Source organism: Centropristis striata, chromosome 22 (assembly GCF_030273125.1).
Source record: "Centropristis striata isolate RG_2023a ecotype Rhode Island chromosome 22, C.striata_1.0, whole genome shotgun sequence".
NCBI classification, from domain to species: domain Eukaryota; kingdom Metazoa; phylum Chordata; class Actinopteri; order Perciformes; family Serranidae; genus Centropristis; species Centropristis striata.
The window spans coordinates 3,229,815-3,253,709 of record NC_081538.1 but is presented as its reverse complement, the minus strand read 5'-3'; the positions used below and the strand labels follow the sequence as shown (position 1 = coordinate 3,253,709).

Genomic DNA, 23,895 nt, shown 5'->3' with positions numbered 1-23,895 from the left:
TGCCACTCTTGGCGCGGTCATCTGTCTCGCCACCTCTTTCTATATCTTACCTTCCCCTCAATACCCCGAGCCACTTATTTTCTTGTTTTGTCAGTGCTCCGATCATACATCTTCTCTGCCGTGTATTTATCCTGTCTTTTCTCTACATGTAGTTCTCCGTATAGTCCCAACTACTGATGTGCAAAAATCACATTTTAATGCCGCGATTATTGTAGCCATGAATATCAGTCACTATTACAGGCAGGGGCGGTTCTAGATTAATTTTACTGTGGGGGCCAAACAGGGGCCAGTGTTTAATCAGAGGAGCACATTAAAAAACGGCAAAGATGATATTTAAACATTCAAAATATTTATTTTAGCTTATTTAAAAATCTCAAGTAATCTTAAATAGATTTGGAAGATGCAAATACATTGATTAAAACAATGAGACTTACCAACTATAACAATTATTTTTGTACGACAATGACATTTCTCATTTTTGTGCACAATTTTTTTATTTTGAAAGTGCAGTACAGTGAGAATGATCTTATATATATATACACACAAGCTTTTATTGCACAATTAAACTATTTTGGGTACACATTCTGGGTTCATTTTGTGTACAATGAGATATTGTTTGAACAAGAAATAGGTAAGAATTGTTCCGTCGTTCATCGTTATGAATTGTTCATTTTATTATTAATTTGACACAGGGGCCACAGCAGGGGCCGAGTGCTTTTTTACAGGGGCAGTGGCCCCTGGAGGCCCCTGTGTAGAACCGCCACTGATTACAGGTGCAGTATGTGATTCTGAAGAAAGGTAGCTGATTGTTGAATCTCATTCCAAGTCTTCAATTACTGAAACTTTGGATTTGATGGCACACCAATCCAACAGGGGGGGGGTTGTACAACTAACCCATTTAAAATATATATTTTGGCTTAAAGGTGTGCATAATCAAAGGGATAGTTTGGGATTTTGGACATTCAGTTGTATGAAATACTTGCCAGTAGTGCAGTAGATGCAAAGCTATTAGCTTACTTGCCGATTTCTGGTGTCGGAGTTCCTGCAGGTTCAGATTACAGAATACATATTTCAGGCAACCGGGGTGTGATTGTATTTTCTGGCTTTTTCAAGAAACAAAATAGTGCCAAGTAAGGTTGGTTTCTGATATGCAAGACGGCCATTGTTTTTTGATGGAATGGGTGACCTTTTAGTGTTGAGTAAAACTTTCTGGTAGAGGCCAGAACTCTGATACCAAAGCTCAGAATTTTTTGATTGATTGATTGATTGATTGTCTTTATTTCGAACATGCAGGCAATAAAAAAACAAGTTTAAATATTAATAGATGAATAAATAAAAAACAAAACAAAAAGCAAAAAAATTGAAAAGAAACAGACACTTTCTGCAAGCTCGAAAGGCGGTAGGAAGAAGTAAAAAAACGTATCTAGTCCTACCCCACATACCGTCACATACAAATATTACAAATAATTATATATATACATATACTATAAACAATTTATATTACATTGTGAATACCTATACATGTATATTATAAATTACTATATATATATAAATATTACAAACATAAATACAATTACCATGTATATTACAAAATTACAGTCTACATATGTCCATGTTACAGAGGCTTTTCTAAGTTTCTGTACTTTGTAAAGATGATGTCTTTATATTTGATTTTAAACTGTCTTATGTTTTGGCTTTTCTGTACTTCCACACTTAACTTATTCCACAATTTAACTCCGTAGATGCTGATACAAAAGCTCTTTTTGGTTGGTTGGTAAAATTTAATCTAGTAGCTTTGCATCCACTACACTACTGGAAAATAGTGTAGTGGATGCAGCTATGCAGGGGTGTCAAACTCAAATACACAATGGGCAAAATGTAAAACTTGCGGGCCAACATTGAACAAATAAACCTTTTAATATATACCAAACATGTTTTGCTTTAACATTAAATATGGAACCAGCAACGCTTATAAACATACAATATATAACTAAATAGTGCAGACAAACAAAATCAAATTTCAAATAAAAAACACATCAATGTCATTAATTTATTAAATAAAAATTTAATAAAAATCGTATGCCTCTTTTCTATTTGCATCCTTCTGATTTAAATATCAAAATAAACTTTTTCAACAGGTTAATAAATTCTGCCTTTCTTTTCGCCATTTTTGGGAAGGGGTAGCTCGGAGACAGCTCTAGCTTGAGGTTGCTATGACGACTGTCACAGAGGAGCACGTTTCTGGGTCCTGTCCTGATTGACGCGCCAAAACAACAGCAGGGCATTGTGGGATTATTAGCGGTAAATGTGCCGTATAATACCGGCAGGTCAGCTTTTATAGTACAATAATAATATAATAATTTGGTATAGCCTCGTGGGCCAAATAAAATTACACTGGTTGCTGGTGGCAAGATGTTGCATTCGGCCAACCTCTACTCTATCCATGCTCCATGTCATTTTTCAATGAGCTGTGAGTTAGTAGGAGTCAGGCAATGCCAGAGCCACCAACATTTATCTTCACAGCAGCTGTTCACCTCCTAACTTTACACAATCTATGGTAATAACATGTTTGCAAAGATGCCCTGTAGTGCCGTTATTTTGTATGAGAACTTCTACCATCAGAATGTTTCACCACGGTTATTTAACCAGTATATTGGCACATGTCTAGTCCCAACAGAATCCTTGTAAGATTGACATTAAATCCTGTCCGCTTTTCTCACTGCCGTATCCCTCTACATGCCTCCCTCCTTCCTCTGTCCATCATGTCCCAGCTCGTCCTGGTGGCTGTAATCTGAATGGCAAAGTGTATCAGATACACTCTGATAAAGAAAGCAACGTGACCCAAATGCTTTATTCATCATCCCCGACCCTGCTTACGCAGAAGGCAAAACAAACAAGCTCGACTGCCACATTTAATCAAACGCAGCCACACTGACGGCCCTTTCTCACTACCAAGGGCACCTCTGCAGTGGAACTCTTTGCAGAATTTGTTTTGATGAGGTACACCTTTCTGAGTAATGAGGTCAATCATATTACCTCAGTGCCTGTCTTAAAAAAAAAAACCTACACAAGGTCTATTTTGGAGCTCGGTTGTGGCGATAAGGCTAACCTTGTCATTTCAAGAGTGCTCACAGCGCAGTCACAGAACAATCCAGATTAAAAAGTGATGAATATTCAGAGTTCGACCAGTCTGCAAGAGCTGACGGCAAATGAGAAGTAGCCATCAGCAGATACAGTAGAGCTCCAAACCAACGTCCTATTCAGAAACCACCTTAATATTCTCAGTACGTCTCACTTTGCTTGCAGAGGCTCTGCAGTGAAATGTAAATGGAGTAGATAAGATGGATTTTCAGTGTCATTCCACTTTTCTAAAGAGCTTTGTATGTGATTCCGTTCCTCCAGTGACAACGGCAGAGGCTGCATCTTGTTGAACTAACCACTTATCACAAATTGCAAACCCTCGAGGCATTACAGCCTATCAGGAGGTAGTTGGGTGACTTTGTCCAGGACTAAAGCGAAAAGAGATTAGCAGCTGAAAGTCACATTTTGATCCTTCGTGGCCACGGTGACCATTCGCTCAATTGCATTGGAATTTACAGGAGGGATATTTTACTTGGGCCACATTAATCCTCATGTACCACATCACCCTTGTACAAAAGGAGGGAGCAGCAAGGATTTCTATTTCCTACAATATAATGCCAAGCTATTTTTAATGTGCACTTTTTTCCCCCGCATATTTAGAACGTGTACATTTGTAAAATGACAGAAGGTGACACTGCTATTCTTTCAAAGCTGAATCCCCCCTCCCCTCCACACTCTTGCCCTTGATACAGTTAGAACAGAAACAGAGTTATATTCATTGATTTAGTCTGAATGAAAAGGATTTCAGAGTGACTGGAGGAGATAAGAGCGCTTTGTGGGCACTTCCAAAGATACCCACACCCTGATTGTTCTGGGAAACTCAAAGAGGTCTCATCTAGTGTTTGAGCTGCTGCCAGATGAGGAGGGCTATATTACATCTCTATCTATTTCCCGCAGCATTTGAGCAATTTTTCACAGGCAAGATTAATGGCTTGTTCAGTTTCAGACAATTTAAAGTTGCGTCTCTATGGAATTCGGAGAGATTATGAGTTCTATTTGCTGAGGAAATGAACGTTTGTCCAAATGCCATGAGTCAGCCTTTACTGTGTTCTCTCTTTGGAGCTGTGGCTTTGACCAACCATGTAGTTTCAGTACACACATTACAAGGCCACCTTGCAGAATAGAATAACTAAACCACGCAAGGATATTATTATTCGAATACAGACTTTAATATTTGGATTTTTTTTCCCCTGCTGCTTCCCAAAATTGGACTTTACAACCCTTTTTATCTTCTGGGGTTTTCATTTTATGTTTATTTCCCCACCAATATTATCCTCTTAATGTCCAGCTCATTCATTTCACACCCACACTCCACCTGTTTTTCCACTCTGCTATTCAACTCATATACCATATTCATCTTCCATGCACCACAGTGACAGGCAGGAGAATATGAAAAATGTTGAAACACGGGTAGTGACCTTTTCACAAAGCGTACGTGATACAGGGGTTTGTGGAAGTCCATGGCAATATTTTGTCTTACCTATAACAGTGTATCTTGTTGTTGTTGTGCAATTTCTAATCAATGTGAAACCTTAATTGCAGATTGTCCTGACAGACATAGCAGCCTATAACCTGTGTTGTAAAAAATACAACAAAAAATCCAGCAATTCATTATTCCCCCTTATCCTTCTCTCTTCTTCTTCTTTCTAGATCGAAATGTTAGAGCACAAATACGGCGGCCACCTTATCTCTCGCCGTGCTGCCTGCAAGATCCAGACTGCCTTTCGCCAGTACCAGCTCAGCAAGAACTTCGAGAAGATCCGCAATTCGCTACTGGAGAGTCGTCTGCCGCGACGCATCTCCCTGCGCAAGGTCCGTGTGCAAAACACGGAGGGTTTCTCTGCTGAACGGGCCCTGGCAGAAGGCTGCAACTTGACAGGCATCCCATTGGTGCGCTCACCATCTCTGCCTGCCACGGTTGGTGGCTCCCTGACCGACCTGGAAGACTCATTCACTGAACAGGTCCAGTCACTGGCAAAGTCTATAGATGATGCACTCAGCAACTGGAGCCTGAAGACCATGTGCTCGCTGCAAGAAGGCGGCACCTATCAGTTCAGTGCTGACTCCTTCAGTGCAGCGGCAGGAGCAGGAGGTGGAGGAGAAGGAGGTAGTGTGGGAGAGTCGGCCATTCATCAAGGCCCGGTGGATCCAAGTGACCTGTCGAGAAGTGCGAGCAAGCTGATGATGGCGTTCCGGGACGTGACGGTGCAGTTCGACAGCCAGAACTTCCGCGTTTCGTCTTCAGTCATGGAATCGTCCACCGTCACCCTCGGCAGCTGCGTCCAACAAGAAGGAGTCCCTACCACTGTCACATCTACTTCCACAACAACAAACTCTACTCCAGCCCCTGTTGTTGCCCCTGGCCTCTCACAAGAACCCCCTCCTCCCCCCGTAGAGCTCCCAGCCGAACCCAAAGATCCCCCACCTCCGCCACAAGAGCCCCCACCACCGCCACAATCACAGTACTACGAAGAAGACGAGGAGCAGGATGATGAATTCCCCGCTCCTCCTCCGAGTGAAGAAGAGCTGGCGGAGGAGGAGGAACAACCTCCCCTAACTCCTCTGGATAAGATGGCTGCTCCTCAAAGCCCAGAGGAGATTGTGGTGGTGGTGCCACCGCCAACAGAGCTTCCTCACATCCCTCAACAACTGCTCGGGAGCTCGCCCATGGTAGAGCCGCTGGAGGTCAAGCGGTGCAGCTCGGAGACGGCAGATAACAGCTCAGAGCAGATGAGCAGCAGCAGCACGTCCACAGAGGCACGCTCCACATCCGAAGCCTCGTCCAAGGAGGCCCTGCAGGCTATGATCCTCAGCCTGCCACGCTACCACTGTGAGAACCCCGCCAGCTGTAAATCACCCACGCTGTCCACTGACGTCATGCGAAAACGACTCTACCGCATCGGCCTCAATCTCTTCAATGTGTGAGTAGCCACTGCACTTTGATTCTTCTGATGATTCTGATTAAATTTTAAAGCAGGGCCTTTAGTGGTATTACTTGTGAATCATTGCTGACTGATTAGCAAATGAATAACTGCAATGAAGCCCAGAATGAATGATCTCAAAGAGATTTGGACATGACAGAAGCATTTTTTAATTTTATTTTTTTTAAGCTTTGGTCTTTTTTTACTGACTTAACTGTACTTCTTCCTTTTTTTCCAAAAAGTAAGGGAAAGTATCATGGTTTCAAAAGTATCTATTCATACACACATATAATCAGATATAAAATCCAGTCCGGGAAATTCATGTCATTTGTTGATAAGTTGACATTTCAGCATCACACTATCTAAATGACGAGCCATGCCAGTCAATCAGCTTCAAGCAATGTGATTGTGTCTTGTAAGGTGTCAAATTTATTAAAATATTAAAATTAAAATCTGCTTCTGCAGACATAAATTAAAAAATAGTATAATAATCCTTTCAAAAATTATTTTTATTGGATTTTCCTTGGATGCATAATTATTTCAGCTGTCAGAGCACACGTCAGTTTATCCAGTACATCCATAGACTAGGCAAGTACAAAATAAATGAAAACACCAAAGTTATCGTCAAAAAATACAAAAACAAAACAAATAGAAAAAACAAAAACAAATAAATGAAGATACACATATAAGAGAAAATTATAAAATAAATACATAATAATAATAATAAAAATTTAGTATACTAATTCTTGACAAGGTTAAAAAGGGGACTGTGGATTTAGTGTAAACAATAGAATAATGTAAGTACAGTGAGATTTATGAAACTGTCTGTACCTCCACCCCACCTCCAAGTATACCTGAAGTTTGATGGGGCCCTCTGGACTCAAAAGAGCAAAGAAAAGCATTTTTCCTCACAGATCCCCAAAGTGCTGAAAGAACAAACAGAATGATGCCCAACTCCCAAGCTAGATCTGAGGTGTCTACTTTCTTTCAGAAAGACAAATCAGACAGCGACAAAAAGAGAGAGGATGAATTATTGAGACAGAGAGCTGTGTGAAGATTGATTTGTAAGAGGAAAGAAATGAAGGAAATGTAGTAGTTACAGACATTCTCAGACATGATGGAAATGACAGTTTGCTAAGCCCCACACACAGTAGATACTGTTGCTATGCCTGTCAAGCTTTTCAGTCTAACCAGCACACATGCTATATATAGTTTATAATGACAAAGGGTGCAGATTTACTATTTACACTTCATTTGTAATGTTAAAAAAAAAATAAGACCTGATTTTAGACAAATACGAGCTTCTCTTTTGATATCTGTCAAGTGTTGCTGGCAGATCAACTTTTACTAACTAGATGTAAGGCCTTAACTTGTTGGTTACTTAAGCTAGCATTGGCTCAATGAGTCAGCAAAGCCTTAACTAGTTGGTTACTCAAGCTAGCATTGGCTCAATGAGTCGGCAAAGCCTTAACTAGTTGGTTACTTAAGATAGCATTGGTTCAATGAGTCGGCAAAGCCTTAACTAGTTGGTTACTTAAGCTAGCATTGGTTCATTGAGTCGACAAAGCCTTAACTAGTTGGTTACTCAAGCTAGCATTGGCTCAATGAGTCGGCAAAGCCTTAACTAGTTGGTTACTTAAGATAGCATTGGTTCAATGAGTCGGCAAAGCCTTAACTGGTTGGTTACTTAAGCTAGCATTGGCTCAATGAGTCGACAAAGCCTTAACTAGTTGGTTACTTAAGCTAGCATTGGCTCAATGAGTCGGCAAAGCCTTAACTAGTTGGTTACTTAAGCTAGCATTGGCTCAATGAGTCGGCAAAGCCTTAACTAGTTGGTTACTTAAGCTAGCATTGGCTCAATGAGTCGGTAAAGCCTTAACTAGTTGGTTACTTAAGCTAGCATTGGTTCATTGACTCCATGAGTCGGTTTAAAAGATGACTTTTTAATGTTTCATTTAATGTTGTTTGACTCATTTTTAAACAGAAATCTTGAAAGGGGCTCTTAAACACGTATACTTGACGACTACATATTATGTACAGTTAGTATATTTAGCTTCCGACATTGTTCATAAAACAGGCTTTTAGGAAGCTTTTGAAAAAGTTAGCGCTAACGTTATTTTGGCTAACCTTTTTGGCTGTGGTTGCAGGAGTGTAACTTCAGCAAATTCAATTAAACAACAGAACAGAGTTGCTAAGTTACCTTTTATTTTGATATTGGGGAATGCTACAGAATGGGCATACTATAGATGTTAACAGGGCTCCTTTTTTTTATAAACATAACATGTCCACGACTAGCTAAGCTAGCTAACTAGTTAACTTTTGATGTGGTCCTTGGCTACGTAAGTAATGCTCTGTTTCTAATGTACGGAGTAAGCTAGTTAGCTTGCTAACAATTAAAGCTTATGTTAGAGTAGGCAAACGTATTGTTTAATCCTCTCCATACAGATTTGTTTCTGTGTAGAGCGAGAAAAAAGAACAAAGTATCACTCGTTTAAAATGTAGAAAAAAACAAACTCTGACAGACCTGCTATACTTAAAGTTATGGTTTCTAAGTTTCTAAGTTTTCTGTGATTTATCAAACATTTTTGTCAGGTATGACATGCCATTCAAAAGTTCAACTTAAGTGGCAAGAACCAATACAGATACATGTGACTCTTGTATCTGACGACCCAACTCCCACTGCATTTTCCTCTGTGGCTTCACAAATTGTCAGCAGAAGAAAAAACACGTCTGGCTTGAAAAGCTTGTTTATGTTTGCTGGTTGCAGCTTTTCAGTCATTGTGAATTCAGTTCTCCCCCGCTGCCTAGTGAAGAGTGACAAAGTCAAAACCAGATAAGAACTTCCCAGGACGCGCTCCAGACAGGTGCAAGGTGGTTACATGGCAGCGAGAGATAGGAGGAAAAGGTGTTGCCATGGTGACGGCAGTGCAGGGGGCCAGCACTGACTGAATCTGTTGTGATGATTTGTTGAGAGAAACACTGAATCCATGAGATGGGTGCCAAACACGCTCAATTTTGGAGAAAAATTGTAACACTTGGTGAATTATAATCTCTAGCTATTTATCAGAATTTTCAAAAATCAATTACATATTCAGAGTGCTAAAAACACATTTTCTTTTTTACATATTACATAATTCATATGGTCAATTTATGACAACTTTCAACAAGATCTCCAACCTAAATACCAGCCATAACGACAGATATGGGCGTTGGTCAAAATGACCCTTATGAGCTGTTTGCACAGCTCATTATACAAACATGTATGATTCGACGTTGTATATAAAAAGGCTCCAGTTTTGTTGAATTTAGGCTACAAAACCACCTCTCTAGGTTAATAGCAAAAAACATCCTGGTAGGTTATAAAACACAGTTTAAATGCTAAATAAATGTATGTAAACGTGATGTTACGAAGAAAGATGATGCATTAAATAATTAAGTCATTTTTGAGGGGAGACCAGTCTCTAACATTTATTTCAAGTTTTAAAGGCACAGTAAAATCTAATGTGGGAGATTAGAAACATTTTAGGTTGTTTGCCCCAGCAAAACAGTCGTTTTTAATTTACACTCTCCTTTTAGAAATCTTTGTAACCACATGACTCCTGACAATGTGCAAAGCAGCCAACAGCAAACTTGGAAGGAATCTTTAAATGAGGAGATTTACCATATGCTCTATTAGCTTTTCACCCTGAGCGTGCCCTTAAGGACCTAAACACCCCACATGCAGCCTTCAAATAAAGGCACTAGGCTCACTCACATATATTACAAGTTGAGCTCAACCACTGATGGAGTTGCTGGGTAACAATTAGTTGGAATACATGAGAGGTGAATCCAAGAAAATAATGGCAACGATCCACAAAGCCTAAAATTCTCATTAGTCATTCTGCTGCGAGTCGTGAATGTAATTAAAAGTTCCTTCAGCGCTGTGTGAACCGGCACCTTGGGAACTGGAATGAAAAATTTGTTAACATTTCAATCCAAGTTTCTTTTGTCCCTGCCACCTCAACCATTTCTGTAGAAGCTCTCCTTGCTTTCCAAAATAGCCTGCTTTGACGGAAAATACACAGTGTTCCCTTGGGTGCGAAACCACTACAAGATTTTGTTAAGATATTGCCCCAATTAAGCCATCTCATACAAATTTAGAAGATTGGAGCTCATAAACACACATTATCTTTTTTGCTCACTGCCAAGCTCTGCAGCGCAATAAAAGTGCACAATAAAGCCGATTAACTTTGACTCAATGCTGGAGCGTGACACTGAAAACAAGAGGAGCAGGAACGAGCAGTTACTGGAGGGGGAATAATCACCAGGGGAAGTGAACAAAATATAAAAATTAAAGAAATAAATTATGGCCTAAAAGAGAGTTATTCAGCTTTTGGCAGGGAGGGAGGTGGGTTATATAGAGATTGCAATAAAGGTACATTTAATGTAATTATATCTGAAATTAGATAACATCAGATATCAACTATCTGTTTGGAAAAGCTCCTGCAGAGCATGAAGCATTAGAGATGTTAGAGATGCACATTAACATCAATGTCAAAATACAGAAACACCACTAAAAGGATAGTTCTGATTCAGCAACTGAAAGTTCAAGCTTAGGTCAGAATTTAGTGGATGTAGTCACCGTGACATCATTGGTTTGTTTAAGCATCAAATTGGGTATTTTGGCTGTCACCATCTTGGTTATTTGGAGCCTGAAGTGACCATATTTGGACGAGAGGTCATAGCTGCACTGTAAAAAAAAATCTGTTTAATGTACGGCAAAATACCAGCAGCTGTGGTTGCCAGAACATCATCGTAAAAAATACAGTGAGCGTATGTAAATGTAAATATCAGCAAAAACTGTAATTTATACTGAATAATCCCGTTGCTTTTAGGATAATTGTGTCATCGTGGTATTTCTCCATTAACTTTACATGAAAAATGTATATTTTTACAGCAAAACTGTGTGTTTTCTACAGTTTATGGCGGTAGAATTTAAAGTTTTTAACTATTCTTTGATTGACAGTAATTAAAAGTATCTGCTACGGTGATGTACAATGTTTAATTTTATGACCTATTTCTGATGCAAATTGACAGTGTTTTACTGTTATTTCTACAAACATTTTTTACAGTGTGGAGAGGAGGAGGAGTGTCTTAGTGCAACCGAACGCTGAGCAAGACATTTTTAGGTGACCAATATGTTACAATTAACGTTAACAAACTCAAAATACTGTAGCGACCTGTCAATCACATTGTCATTTTCTACTCCAAATGGATCCATAGTTTACTAAATGAACATCATGTTGTGTTGAACAAGACTTGAAACTGGCATAAACTGTTTAGGAAGGTAATAAATCAAGTGAGAATTATTTTCTCGTAGACTTCTCTACAATTAGAATTCTTTTTAACAACCAAAGGAGTCACCCCCTGCTGGTTGTTAGAAAGAATGCAGGTTTAAGATGCTACATTGGCTTCACTTTTAAATCGGAGGATGATGCTTAGTCGTAGTCAAATGTTGGAAAAATTACAACTAAAAACAAAAAAACAAACTGAACTATTAAAATTGCTAAATCTCAGCTGAAAACATTAGCGTAGATAATCCAAGATATGACATGAAGCATTAATCTGTTCACCTTTCTTTCCAAATATGATTTTTATATTAGACTGTCTGTTTCTTCCCATGTTACTTTACATGTGCAGAGGACATAATGGACTGTGCCATTTTCATGAAACTTTTAGCAGTCTCAGTCTACTTAGCAAGTCTACCTACAAAACCCCTGCCAGTAAGAATAAAAACACGTCACATGGTCAGACTCTTTGTTTACCACTCCCTGCACACAATTACTCTTTCAGACATGTCCACTCTGATAGTGTCACTCAGACCGACAGCTGTAGTGGCAGAGTGGGATCGGCTGCAGCATGTATCTGTTTGTTCAGATTTGATTTGAAACACTGAACAGTTTATTTTGATGGCATATCTTTAGAGGGGAAGTGAGAACTGTACATAATTACTGTTTAATGAAAGCCCCCAGTTTTCAACCCATGACAAGTTTCACAGCCTTTTCTATCTATTTGCAATCCCCTCTTCTCATTCCCCTGATCAAACACCTTGAAAGATAAGCTGACTTTTAATAAATTGGCTACAGGGGAAGAGAGAGACAGAATGAGGAAGGGCGAGCCAAAAAAAAAAAAAAATAGAGAGAGAGGGCAATCGAGCTTGAGGCTTATTAGTTCCACCAGTTCATATCCTCCCTCTAATACCTGCGCTGTTGTATCCTTTGCATCTTAAACAGGGCTGTTTGCTTTGGGCTAAAACTTGGATATTGCTTGATCATGCGGACTGAAAAATCTCACACATATGCACACAGTTTGGCAAAGTGTGAGTGTGTGTTTGTCTTGCAGCAGGTGGTGTATGCACCGCCCTAGCAGGGGGCAGGAAGAAAGGTAGGGGAGAAAGTAAATTAAAGAGAGCAGAAGTTGTGGATGCATGTGTGCACCAAGAAAGAGAAAGGATCGAAAAAAAGATACATCAGCGAGGGATGGAAATAGAGTGCAAAAGCAAGAGAGAGGAACTGAAAGAGACACAAAAAAAGGTAGAGGGGAGGAAAGGTTGAGAGAGACCACTTGATAAAGTTTCCACCTTGAGTGTGTGTGGAATAACAATGACTCCATTATGTGAGGAGAGAGTGTGTCAAGGACACTGGCATCACACAAGGGAGCTGATGCCAAACCTTCAACAGAGAGAGAGGGAGGATGTGCCGAGGTGTGACATTAATGACATTTCTCTTTTTGTATGCATGGCTTTCCCATTTTATACTACTGGGTTAGATATAGTAGATGTGTCCTGAAAGCTTTGACATCAGAGCAGCTCACAGTGGAATCACATCCTGCATGAAAAATGGAGCATCGTCGGAGCTTTATGAATTAAATAAAAGGTGGCGTAAGAGATGTGTAGGTGAAGTTAGAAGAGGAGAGAAGATAGACAATACCTTTGATTTTCATTTCCTAGGGGATATCAATCTAATGTGGCAAATACATACATTTCATGCTCAAATACATTCAAATAAAAGAATGAGTAAATTATTAGAATGCACAAATAATTTGCAACCCCATAACTGAATATTCATCCTGCATTTTACTGACCAATCAGGAATCGGAAGAGTCTAGAAAAGAATGAAGAACGCAGTCAGTATCCATCATTTATCCTGTCCTTCCTCCGCCAGCAGCTATGTTTACAAGAATTTGCCAAAGATGCATGGCAAACTAAGCTTGTGTAAAACATAGCAGCGTTGGATAAGCGATAGTTTGTTTTTTTTCACTTGAGGAGGTTTTATTGCACTTACAGTTATGAGCGTAGTTTGAGGAGCTCAGTCCCGACACAAAGAGCAGAGATGCTGCAGCATTGATAATAAATTACACCAAAACATTCAAAGTACCAACAAAAAAAACCTAGTATCACATCCTGCATGAAAAATGGAGCATCGTCTGAGCTTTATGAATTAAATAAAAGGTGGCGTAAGAGATGTGTAGGTGAAGTTAGAAGAGAAGAGAAGATAGACTGCAAGAGAGAGAGAGAGAGAGAGAGAGAGAATACATATGTCAGGGAAGGCTAATTAACACAGCACATCAGCAAAGCCCACCCAACTCCTCGAGAGGCATAACCTGACGCCAGGAGGAGAGAGAGAGCTCTGCAGAAGACACGGTGGGCTTGTGCTTGTTTGTTTGTGCATACACAAACCGTGCCTGTATTAACATTCTGCCCTCAGTGCTAAATGACCCAGCACATAATTACAAACTCAGAAATCCAGATGGTGAACAGAGAAAGCATTTCTAAATTCTCTCCTGCAGTTGTTTTGCAGGTGGTGCATGGGAAGACTGTAGAGCAGGAGGCTATGGTGAGGATTTTATTGATACAAGTGCTCTTACAAATACTCTTTAATTAGTTTGGTTCTTTAACAAAACTCTTATTGGTTATTTTTCATTACTGAATAGTTGCTTTTTGAAAATTATTTTAATAAATAAACATTTTCAACTCAATATTCATGACCACACAATATGGCATACACCAAAACATTCATTATATATGTGTAAAAAAAAAAAAAAGTAAAAAAAAAAAAAAAGTTAAAAATACATTTTTAGCTTCTGACCCAAAATTTACATTTGTATTGCAATACCTTTGATTTTAATTTCCTAGGGGACCAATCTAATGTGGCAAATAAATACATTTCATGCTCAAATACATTAAAATAAAAGATGCATGGCAAACTAAGCTTGTGTAAAACATAGCAGCGTTGAATAAGCGATAGTTTGTTTTTTGAGGAGGTTTTATTGCACTTACAGTTATGAGCGTAGTTTGAGGAGCTCAGTCCAAAAGAGCAGAGATGCTGCAGCATTGATAATAAATTACACCAAAACATTCAAAGTACCAACAAAAAAAAAACTGTAATGCTGGAGTTTATACTACGCCTTTAATAAAGCCTTGCAGTACCTATCCCTATTGTATAGTAGTACTGATTTTATAAAAACATAGAATATGATTTAAAAAACATATGCTGAGTTAGCTGTAAGATTTCAGTAATATATTTTGCGATTGAGGGTGCTAGTGGGCAAAATTATTGATAAATCTAAACATCATTAGCTTTACTTTGACCTGTTTAAAACCAGATGACAGATTCAGATTCAGAATTCCCTTATTAGGCAAGGCAAGGCAGGGCAAGTTTATTTGTATAGCACAATTCAACACAAGGTAATTCAAAGTGATTTACATACACATTAAAACAGCAAGACACAATTTAAAACAGTAAAAACAGGAAATTAAAACAGGGAAATAGAAATGAAAATATAAATAAGATAAAATAAGATACAGCAGGATAAGAAAATAGATAAAATAATAAAAAGCACAGGTCAAACATTGCGTAGTAAATAGTCCCACAACAGGGAAATTCAACCTCTGCATTTAACCCATCTTTTTTGACACACAAATTAACCTTTCACAGTTGATAATTTACTTAAAATAAAGGATAAATTGTTGAAATTTGATGGATTTGCAATTGAAATAGTAATTAAAATAGATGGAGAAAATATCTAAATGTGCAGCTCCTACCACTCTATATAGTAGCAGTACAAATGCAAAGTTGAGCCAACTGACGTAAACATTGACAGATCAATTGTGTGAGAATATTATATCCACTTTTAGATAATTGAGTGATTGTTTGTGATTGTAATCAACAGTCATTCTGTTTAAAATCAGTTCTCTTGGCATACATTTGATAAGGTCGCAAACCAATGCTAAAAACAACAACAAAAATAGCTAAACCAAGAAAAGAAAAGCAGCTGTATCATTCTTTTCTGGCATTTTCAGCAAAAGCATACTTGATGGACAAGAGCAGCACTTTGCAGCAGCCGAACCACCTCACTGTGATGATTCAGGGTTGTGGAGCATTTACCGTCGCACCACACAATCGTGTTACCACTCAGAAAAATGCACAGGGGCGCTCACCAGCCATCAATCTATCACTGGTTAGTAATGAAACAGAAATGTGTGCATCTGGAGGAATAGGCAACATGCAGTGCTGACAGCTAAGCACTTGCAAAGGCAATAAAACACACCTCTGAGGTACTGTGCACATCTGAAATAGATCTAAAATAGACGGACAATAAAAGTGGATATGGAGGTGGTGCGGTTAGTATGTATTTATGACGGGGTTGAGAGTCCAAGAATGTATCGGTGGAACAAGGAGAGAGGCAGGAAATGTGTGTGTGAGGAAGAAAGATGTCTGGGCATGGAGCAGTGTGTTTGGGAGTTGTCATTTTAGCAAGACATCTGGGTCCTGTCTGGCACTGTCTCTTGCTTTCACTCCCATGGTTTGTGTGTATGTGTGTCTTCCAGTTGCACTCTGTTCTCTTTTCACACTTCATCCTTGTAAAAAATCCCACTTTTCTGTCCGAATCACCGGCTCCAACCACAGTTCCTCGTACGTACATGACAAAAAAAAAGGTAATTTGTCCTCTAGTTATGACCTTTACAAAAACAATTCATGAGTGTTTTCTAAACTGCCACCTCGACATGACTTTCCCATTTCCCACTTGGTGCATCCTCGATTCCTTTCCTCACCTTCTGTCTTCTTGTTTAAGAAAGAGTTGAGGATACCTTTTGAGAGTGTTGTTAGTGGGGGGAAAAGGCTCTGACCAGGAAATGGCTCAGGAAAAACAAACCGACAACAAATGATTGGATTGATGTAATTTACAATATATATGTTATGGAGAGAATTACATTTAAACTAAGAAACCAAACTGATATTTTTGAAGAGAACTGGTCAAAATGGCTCAGCTATGTGTTAACTGTAAGACCTGATTTCATATAGATCGTAAAGATAAGATCAAACACTCTATTAAGATTTTATTTTTAATTACCTCGCTATTTTCAAGCAGCATCTTTATATTTTTATGTATGATGTGCTTATGTCGACTCTGCTGTTTTACTTAATGCACAATCCTCCCCTTGTTATGTTATGTTTATGTTTATGTTATGTTGTATGTTCTTGTGCCCCCTGGCACTTATATGTATGTTACTAAGAAAAAACGAATAAAAAGTTGATAAAAAAAGAAAGAGTTGAGGAAGCGGACTGATACAGTCTTTTAACAAAAGGAAACGTCTTCATTTTAAAGCGAAATATGACGAGTTGCACCGCTACATCATCTGTCCATTATCACATCTCTTTTACATGTCACTGGTGTCTCTGTTTGCAGTTCTATTGGATTCATTTGCTTATTATTTTGACAAAATTTTATATTCACTAATACAAATTCTAAAGCTGCTATATCAGTGTTGTGTTATAACCTTTAGTCCACCTGGCATGTTTGACTCAAGACTCAAGTTGTGAACAGAAGTGTTTTAAACTTCTTTGTCACAGCTGTTATGGTCGCCAAAAGGACCTGGCAAAGACAAGTGACAAGGACACACCAAGAAATCCATTTCTGGGTCACAAGGTGGTGGATTGAAAAGCAAGAAGACACAAAATCGACAAATGAGATTCACCCTTCACAAAAGACTTGGGGCACTTTCACCACACAAAGTTGAGTCTGTGAATCGAACTTTAGTTTAGTTTAGTCACTTGTAAACACTCCAATTGTATTCTTGTGTGGACCTAAAGAACTGGTCCAAAACTGTTTCCAAATAAACCCTAGTGTGGTTTGATTGCACTGTGAATGTAATCAAATCCAGTTACAGGAAATTAACCAAAACGCAGTGGATTGTGGACTACCTATGCAGGCATTTTGTGAGGTGTACACAGAGTAACTGATGCAACATGACTGGGAGAGGATTAACTTGGACTTCTGCTGGTCCGATGTTTGACTGACATCTGGGCCAAAAAACACAGAGAGTTCCCAAAACTAGAAAAGTGAGTACACAAACTCACCTCCACATGTATCAAACTGTGCTTACGCCAGGTTCAGCACCTTTCCTTGATACATCCCAACCAGCTGGAACTGAGCGCACATGCACGAGCCACCAAAATGAATACGCAGATGACATGCAAATTACTATAAATTGGAACCTGGTCTCACAGGAATCCGTGAAATAGCCACGGATTTGCTTAACTCAAAATCCGTGGAATAGCCACGGAATCACTCAAATTTCCGTGAAACTGACACGGATTTCGCTACAATGCAAGTTAATGACTTGCATTGTATACCATGGATATTTTTTCCTATTGGTTTGTTCCAAGTCACGTGACTTTTAAGGTTCCGGCGGTCAGAACAAAAAACATGGCCGACAGTTCTCTAATTTTAAGTGAAAAAATCAATATTTTGACTTAGTTTCTGCATAAAAATGGATTTTGATCACATTTCTAGCGAGAAATATATGTTTTATTTTCTAAATATTCACTCAGTGAATGTACATAATCACTTTGTATGTTGGAATAGCCACGAGATATGTCATTAACTTGCATTGTAGCGAAATCCGTGTCAGTTTCACGGAAATTTGAGTGATTCCGTGGCTATTCCACAGATTTTGAGTTAAGCAAATCCGTGGCTATTTCACGGATTCCTGTGAGACCATGTTGATAAATCGCCTACATGCCCACTGATTATCGACAAAACAATTGCAAATCAACTTTCTGCCACTGTGCACGAGGTGGACGTGGTGATCTCCAGGTGGAGGCAGGAAAAATTTGCTTTTTGTTGCCTCAGCTCTGGGATCAGCAACAAGGTGTCACTGTGTCTGTTAACCAGCCGGATCAGAGATCTGCACCATGGCAGAAGTATCCGTCAACACACACTCCTTCTAAACTCCACCATCCACATCAGAGCCGTTAGAGCAGCCAGTGCGTACTGCGTGCCAAACTTATTTTTACGCATCAGTTAATAAGCCACAGGTAACTTGTTGTCCCAATTAAACATCACATACGGGATCAAATATGCATCACACCTGACTTATTCTGAGAGGATTTCCAAATCATGTTTTTTCTCCGGGGAGAGGGATCTGTGGTCATGGACCGCTGTGCACCTGCAGCGTTAACATCTCCATGTTAAACCAAAGGGGAAACAGTCGGCCATCGGCACTTTGACACAGTAATTAAGGCAGGTTAACTGTGAAAAATGTATGTGCTCCATAATCAGAATCACAAGTACTTTATCCTATCTATCTATCCTATCTATCTATCTATCTATCCTATCTATCTATCTATCTATCTCTCTATCTCTCTATCTCTCTATCTATCTATCTATCCTATCTTATCTATCCCTGGAGGGAAATTTGGTATATATAAAAATAGTGGAAATAGCAGAATATATAGACTTAAGAAAATATACAATGTTAACATCAAAACATATAGACTTCAACATACTATCATTGCACAAGTAAGCAGCAGTACGCAGGTGAAGTCTAAAATATGATAATAGATAAAAAAAATATAAATAACAAATAATAAAAAAACATCTATCCCCTCATATTTAGTACGGGTTATTGATGGTGGAAAATGGCATTTCCCCTCCATTTTCCGAGAGCTATGATCTGTAAACACAAAGCCAGTTGTGTGTAGTTTGAGTTTAGACATGAAACACGTTTAAATAGAGCATAAAAGACAGTAGTTTCCGCCAAACAAAAGTTTGCGGTGCCACCACAGGTTGCGGAGCGGTCCACACATTCTCACGGCAAGTTCACTTTTCATACATGTGGCATGTGCGGGAAAAACAGCGTACGCAATGTTTGTCTGCGTACGCAGTAGGGCTGGGCAATATGGCCCTAAAAGAATATCACGATATTTCAGGCTATTTTTGCGATAACGACTATTCTTCCCGATATTACAAAATACTTATATACTTATAGATATAGAAAATGTTTTTTTTAGTCTGTATAAATAAATAAAAATCTAAAATGTAGTGTGAAGTGCAAATCTCAACAGTTGCCAAATACAAAAATGTTTACTCTTGACTCTTGAGTATGAGCAAATAATAAAAAATAACCATTTAGGGGTTTCGGGGGCATATTTTAATGACATTTTGTAAAGGAGAATAAAGGTTCTTGTATGTTTTATTTAAGGCATCTTATTTTGACAGACTTCTTGTAAGTTCTGTGGTGGATTCTGTTAACACACCGTGCTCTTATTTTTGAAAGCTGCATGTGTTTAGCGACAGAGAGTAAGTAGCTTTTTGTGATTAAAACAACTTTAATTGTTAGCTAATATTAACCTTACGCCACTACACCAAGAAGTAGGAATGTTGCCAATATCATGATATGCATTTTTTTTTACCGTAAAAAAAATATACCGATATTATCGTGAACGATACGATATGGCACACCCCTAGTCCGCAGCGTTGAAACATGGGGCCCTGGGGTGTGAAAACACCCCTAAACTACTTGGTTAAACCAACATTGACTGTAAGCAGTCCTGTCTCCTAGAAAGAGAGTGCACACTGTGTACCGACATCACAGTCCTTTGCTCCAAAGAAGAGTCAATCATCTGCACGATCCAAAAAGTTCCATGTCATTGAAGCTGTAAACAGGCTTATTTACAGCATTTGAACAAACAGCCCAAGCTTGTGATCGTCTGATGAGGACAGTCTCGTTCTGCACCATTCATCATGTGAATCAATCCATCTTGCATCTCGTGCATCATTTCCTCCCTCTCCTTTCCCTATCTTCATCCCCTCACATTCACTCCTGATTACGAATAATAATCACCATGTGCGATCCATCTGTTGTTGGACAAACATCAAATGACTGATATCTGCCAAATTCGTTTGGCGAGACATCACCTTCAGCTGAGAGGGCGAGCCAGCAGCAGAGAGTGTGCTGAGGCTGTCACAGCAGATGCTTTCAGGCGCTCCAGCCTGCACTCGTCGTCCCCCCTCTCTGTCCTCACTTTCCCATTCCCGCACATCTGCTCTGTCTGGTCCTCTTCCAGCCTCCTCGTTCTATCCTGCCCTTTATCCCCTCTCCCCTCCCCTCTGTCCCGCCCTCGCTTTATAAACCCATTAGTTGTGGCACACACACACACACACACTGCTCTGTTATGTAAAAGCTGTGCTTTAAACACTGTATAGAGACTTGAGAGGGGGGAGCTGTAGCAATAATGTGGTTGCCTCCCTAGAGCAACTATCCTCTGTGTCTAATAGGGTTATAAATAGTTCTGATATTACTCCCTTGTTCATACATAAGTAACTTCTGCCATGCAGTCAGCTGAAAACTATCAGCAAGACGACTGATCGCGGGACAGGAGACGACTTTCAAAAACAGTGATTCATGGCAGCCAATGAGATGTTTTGACAATTTTCTGAAGGCAAGAGCGTGCAAGTACACCTCATTATCCAGCCAAATAGATATTCACTACTCACACATAGACACATGCAGTCTCATGTGAGTTTATGTCTGTATATAGACAGTCCTGCCAATGGTTTAGTATGTTTTACCAAGCATCTGCCCCTCTATGCAGAGGTACTTCTGCTAAACTGCAGCTAATGTGACAATTTGTTAATGTTGAAATATCATGTAAAGGTACACTACTGGTCAAAAGATTTAGAACAGACCAACTTTTCCAGAATTTAATTGAAAATGATGCAGTTTAATGTCTCAGTGTACTCTGAAATGAATGCACATTTGCAACATTTAAAATTCTTGATTGAGCATGATAGTGTTTTGAAAGTTTAAAAAAAAGATTCAAAATCACATTTTATGTTGGACTAAAGGACTAAAAAAGACACAAAATGACCAAAAAGACACAAAATGACTAAAAAAAGACACTAAATGACAAAAAAAGACACTAAAAGACACAAAATGACTTACAAAGACATGAAAATAATTTAAAAAAATTGACAAAATAGCCCAAGACTCCATAGAGTTAAGTTGTTAACCCACTTCTTGTTCCCTGAAAAAAGGCCTACTTGTATAATTCTGAAATGTACATTATTTTTTAGTTTTGGTTAACTTACCTTTTCTTATTTACCTCTGGCAGTTCACCACTTACCTTTGTACCCTTTCAAGCTGTTCATTTGACTTGAACTGCTTGAATTTTTAATAAAAAACTGGAAAAATTGGGGTGTTCTAAAACTTTTGACCGGTAGTGTAGCTTCCATAGTTGAAGCAGCAAAACCCCAACCTCTTTTGTTGCATATGATTAAAAAAAAAATTATATCTGAAAAAAATCGGCAAAAGTAAAGTTTGTCGTAACTGTAAAAACAGGCATTATCGTCAAAGTTTGACCTTTCCGATGGTCCTTGAACACATCATCGGTTAAGAGCATTTCCATTAGTAAAAGTACCCAAAATGAAGTTTAAAATCATGATGTTTCTTCAAATTCACTTTATTCTACATGTCCTGTTAAAAACGTTGTCAAAAATAAACTGTTAAGAATAACTAGGTCCTGTTGAAAACATTCAATTCTGCGACAGTTTCAGGGCGTTTTTTTTTTGCCCTTTATTAGATTTTACTCACTGTAGTCATGTAATTCACTGCTCCTCAGTGACACTAAATTGCTCCAGTGAATAACAAGGTCACAGTGAGTAAAATGGAAAAAGAGCAACAACAAAAAAAAAAAAAACGCCCTGAAACTGTCTGGGGTTCAGAGAGAAAGACAGTTATTTCTTCTTACAAAAGTTACATGGGCTGGGTTCAAATTTGTATTCTAACATACTATTACTAGTAAATATGGCTTAAAATTTAGTATGCAAACAACTAACATGAATATAAGCATCTCACACACTGTGTTTTTACAGTAACTGAGGATTTATGGCACCCAGTATGCAGGTATTGTGCCAACGTTGACCTTTGGTTCCACCAACACCTGCCCTAAAAGGACTGTTTTTGTCAAATTATGTTGTCTCACTTCCTCCTATTACTATTACTATCCAATCCAATCCAATCCCCTTTATTTATATAGCACAATTTTAGCAAACACAAGGTTTCCAAAGTGCTGCACAAACAATAAATACATAACACAATACAAAGAGATGTAGTAAACAATAGATCAGTAAGATGCTATGAGATAAAATAAATTAAAAATGGGATAAAAATAAATAAAATAAAATGTAAAATGTACTGCCCGCACAAAATAAAATATGCATGAATACAATAAAAACAAAAAAATCATAAAATCATAAAATAAACATAAAATAAACATAAAATCAACACTCTACGTGGTGTTAAAAGCCAACGAGAAGAGGTGGGTTTTAAGAAGAGATTTAAAATTATGGCCACAAGAGGTCGCTGCCATAACACAAACGTCAATAGTAATAATTAAAAAGTAAATAAAAAGCTGTGCCTCCTGGCTCACGATTAAACTTCATACGTTTTTGTAGGTATAACTACAAATAGTGAATGAGAACAGACTGGATGCAGAGATATATTGCTTGAATATACCCCAGTGTGAACATTCATTAATCTAGTGGGCAGTGTGCAGTACACACTAAGTATGTAAGTCAGTATGCTGCCAACGTTACTGTTAACAGTTTTCAAAACATGTCACATTTTCTGGTTTGATATACAATCTTCCAGCCAAAATATTATATTAATTTTGGTGTTGATTAAATCAGCTTCAGGCGACTTGGCATCCATTAAAGTAAAGAATGTGTCATAAATTAATGAAAAATCCAAACAAAACTTTGACTAAAGCTCATCTTAACCCTCGGGTGGATGAATTCTGAAAGCCTTTAGTGTTTTTATTCTAATTAACCATTAAGCATTAACATAAAACAGTATGAACCTAATGTAAAAATGTATTAAATTGTGTTTTATGATAAATCCATGAACAATTATTTATTTTCATGCTTTGAAAAATATATTTTCACACGTTTTAACATTGCATTGGCCTGCTAAGGCCTTAATAGCGGTGGATGCAAGGATGATGGAAGCAGGACTGGTATTACCAGGTCATTATACTAGCAATAAGAGACATATTAGTCTCTGTATCTCTGAACAAAAACTGCCCTGCATGTCTTTCTCAAACGTTTATAATACCGCAATATATTTAATATAGTTATGACATCACAACCATACAGAAGTCACGAGGGCTCATTTAAAGGGCACAGTTTCTAAATATGTGCATTTAAATAATGTCATAGTATTTATACAGCAGCTAGACCTACTATTTAATCAAAACGGAAATAGAAATCACACTTATTACAATATGGGACCTTTAAAAGGGACAACAAACCTTGATTCAGGAAAAGCACCAAACAAATCTACATTCATTTCAGTTGAAAAGCCAACTGTGTGGAATCGGCCAACAATATAGATTTTAAGAGCACAACACAGACTGAGGATTAGGCCTTTAACATAGGGAGAAAGTATTGCTTAAGTCTTTCCCCGGCTGCAATGATGGTGCAGAGATGCATCCACGTTTTAACCCTATAA

At 38.5% G+C, this 23,895-nt stretch overlaps 1 protein-coding gene and 1 long non-coding RNA gene across 4 annotated transcripts in view; one reads left to right on the top strand and one right to left on the bottom strand.

Annotated features, from left to right (window-relative positions):
• The window catches only part of iqsec3a (IQ motif and Sec7 domain ArfGEF 3a), a 145,954-nt gene that overhangs the window by 76,495 nt on the left and 45,564 nt on the right, over positions 1-23,895 (top strand). For all 3 annotated transcript variants that reach the window (XM_059325529.1, XM_059325530.1, XM_059325531.1), the window contains one exon: positions 4,792-6,062. In XM_059325529.1, the coding sequence (XP_059181512.1) occupies positions 4,792-6,062 (1,271 nt within the window). The remainder of the gene's footprint in view (positions 1-4,791; positions 6,063-23,895) is intronic.
• The window catches only part of LOC131960358 (uncharacterized), a 134,171-nt gene that overhangs the window by 109,764 nt on the left and 512 nt on the right, over positions 1-23,895 (bottom strand). The gene's annotated exons all lie outside the window — the stretch shown is intronic.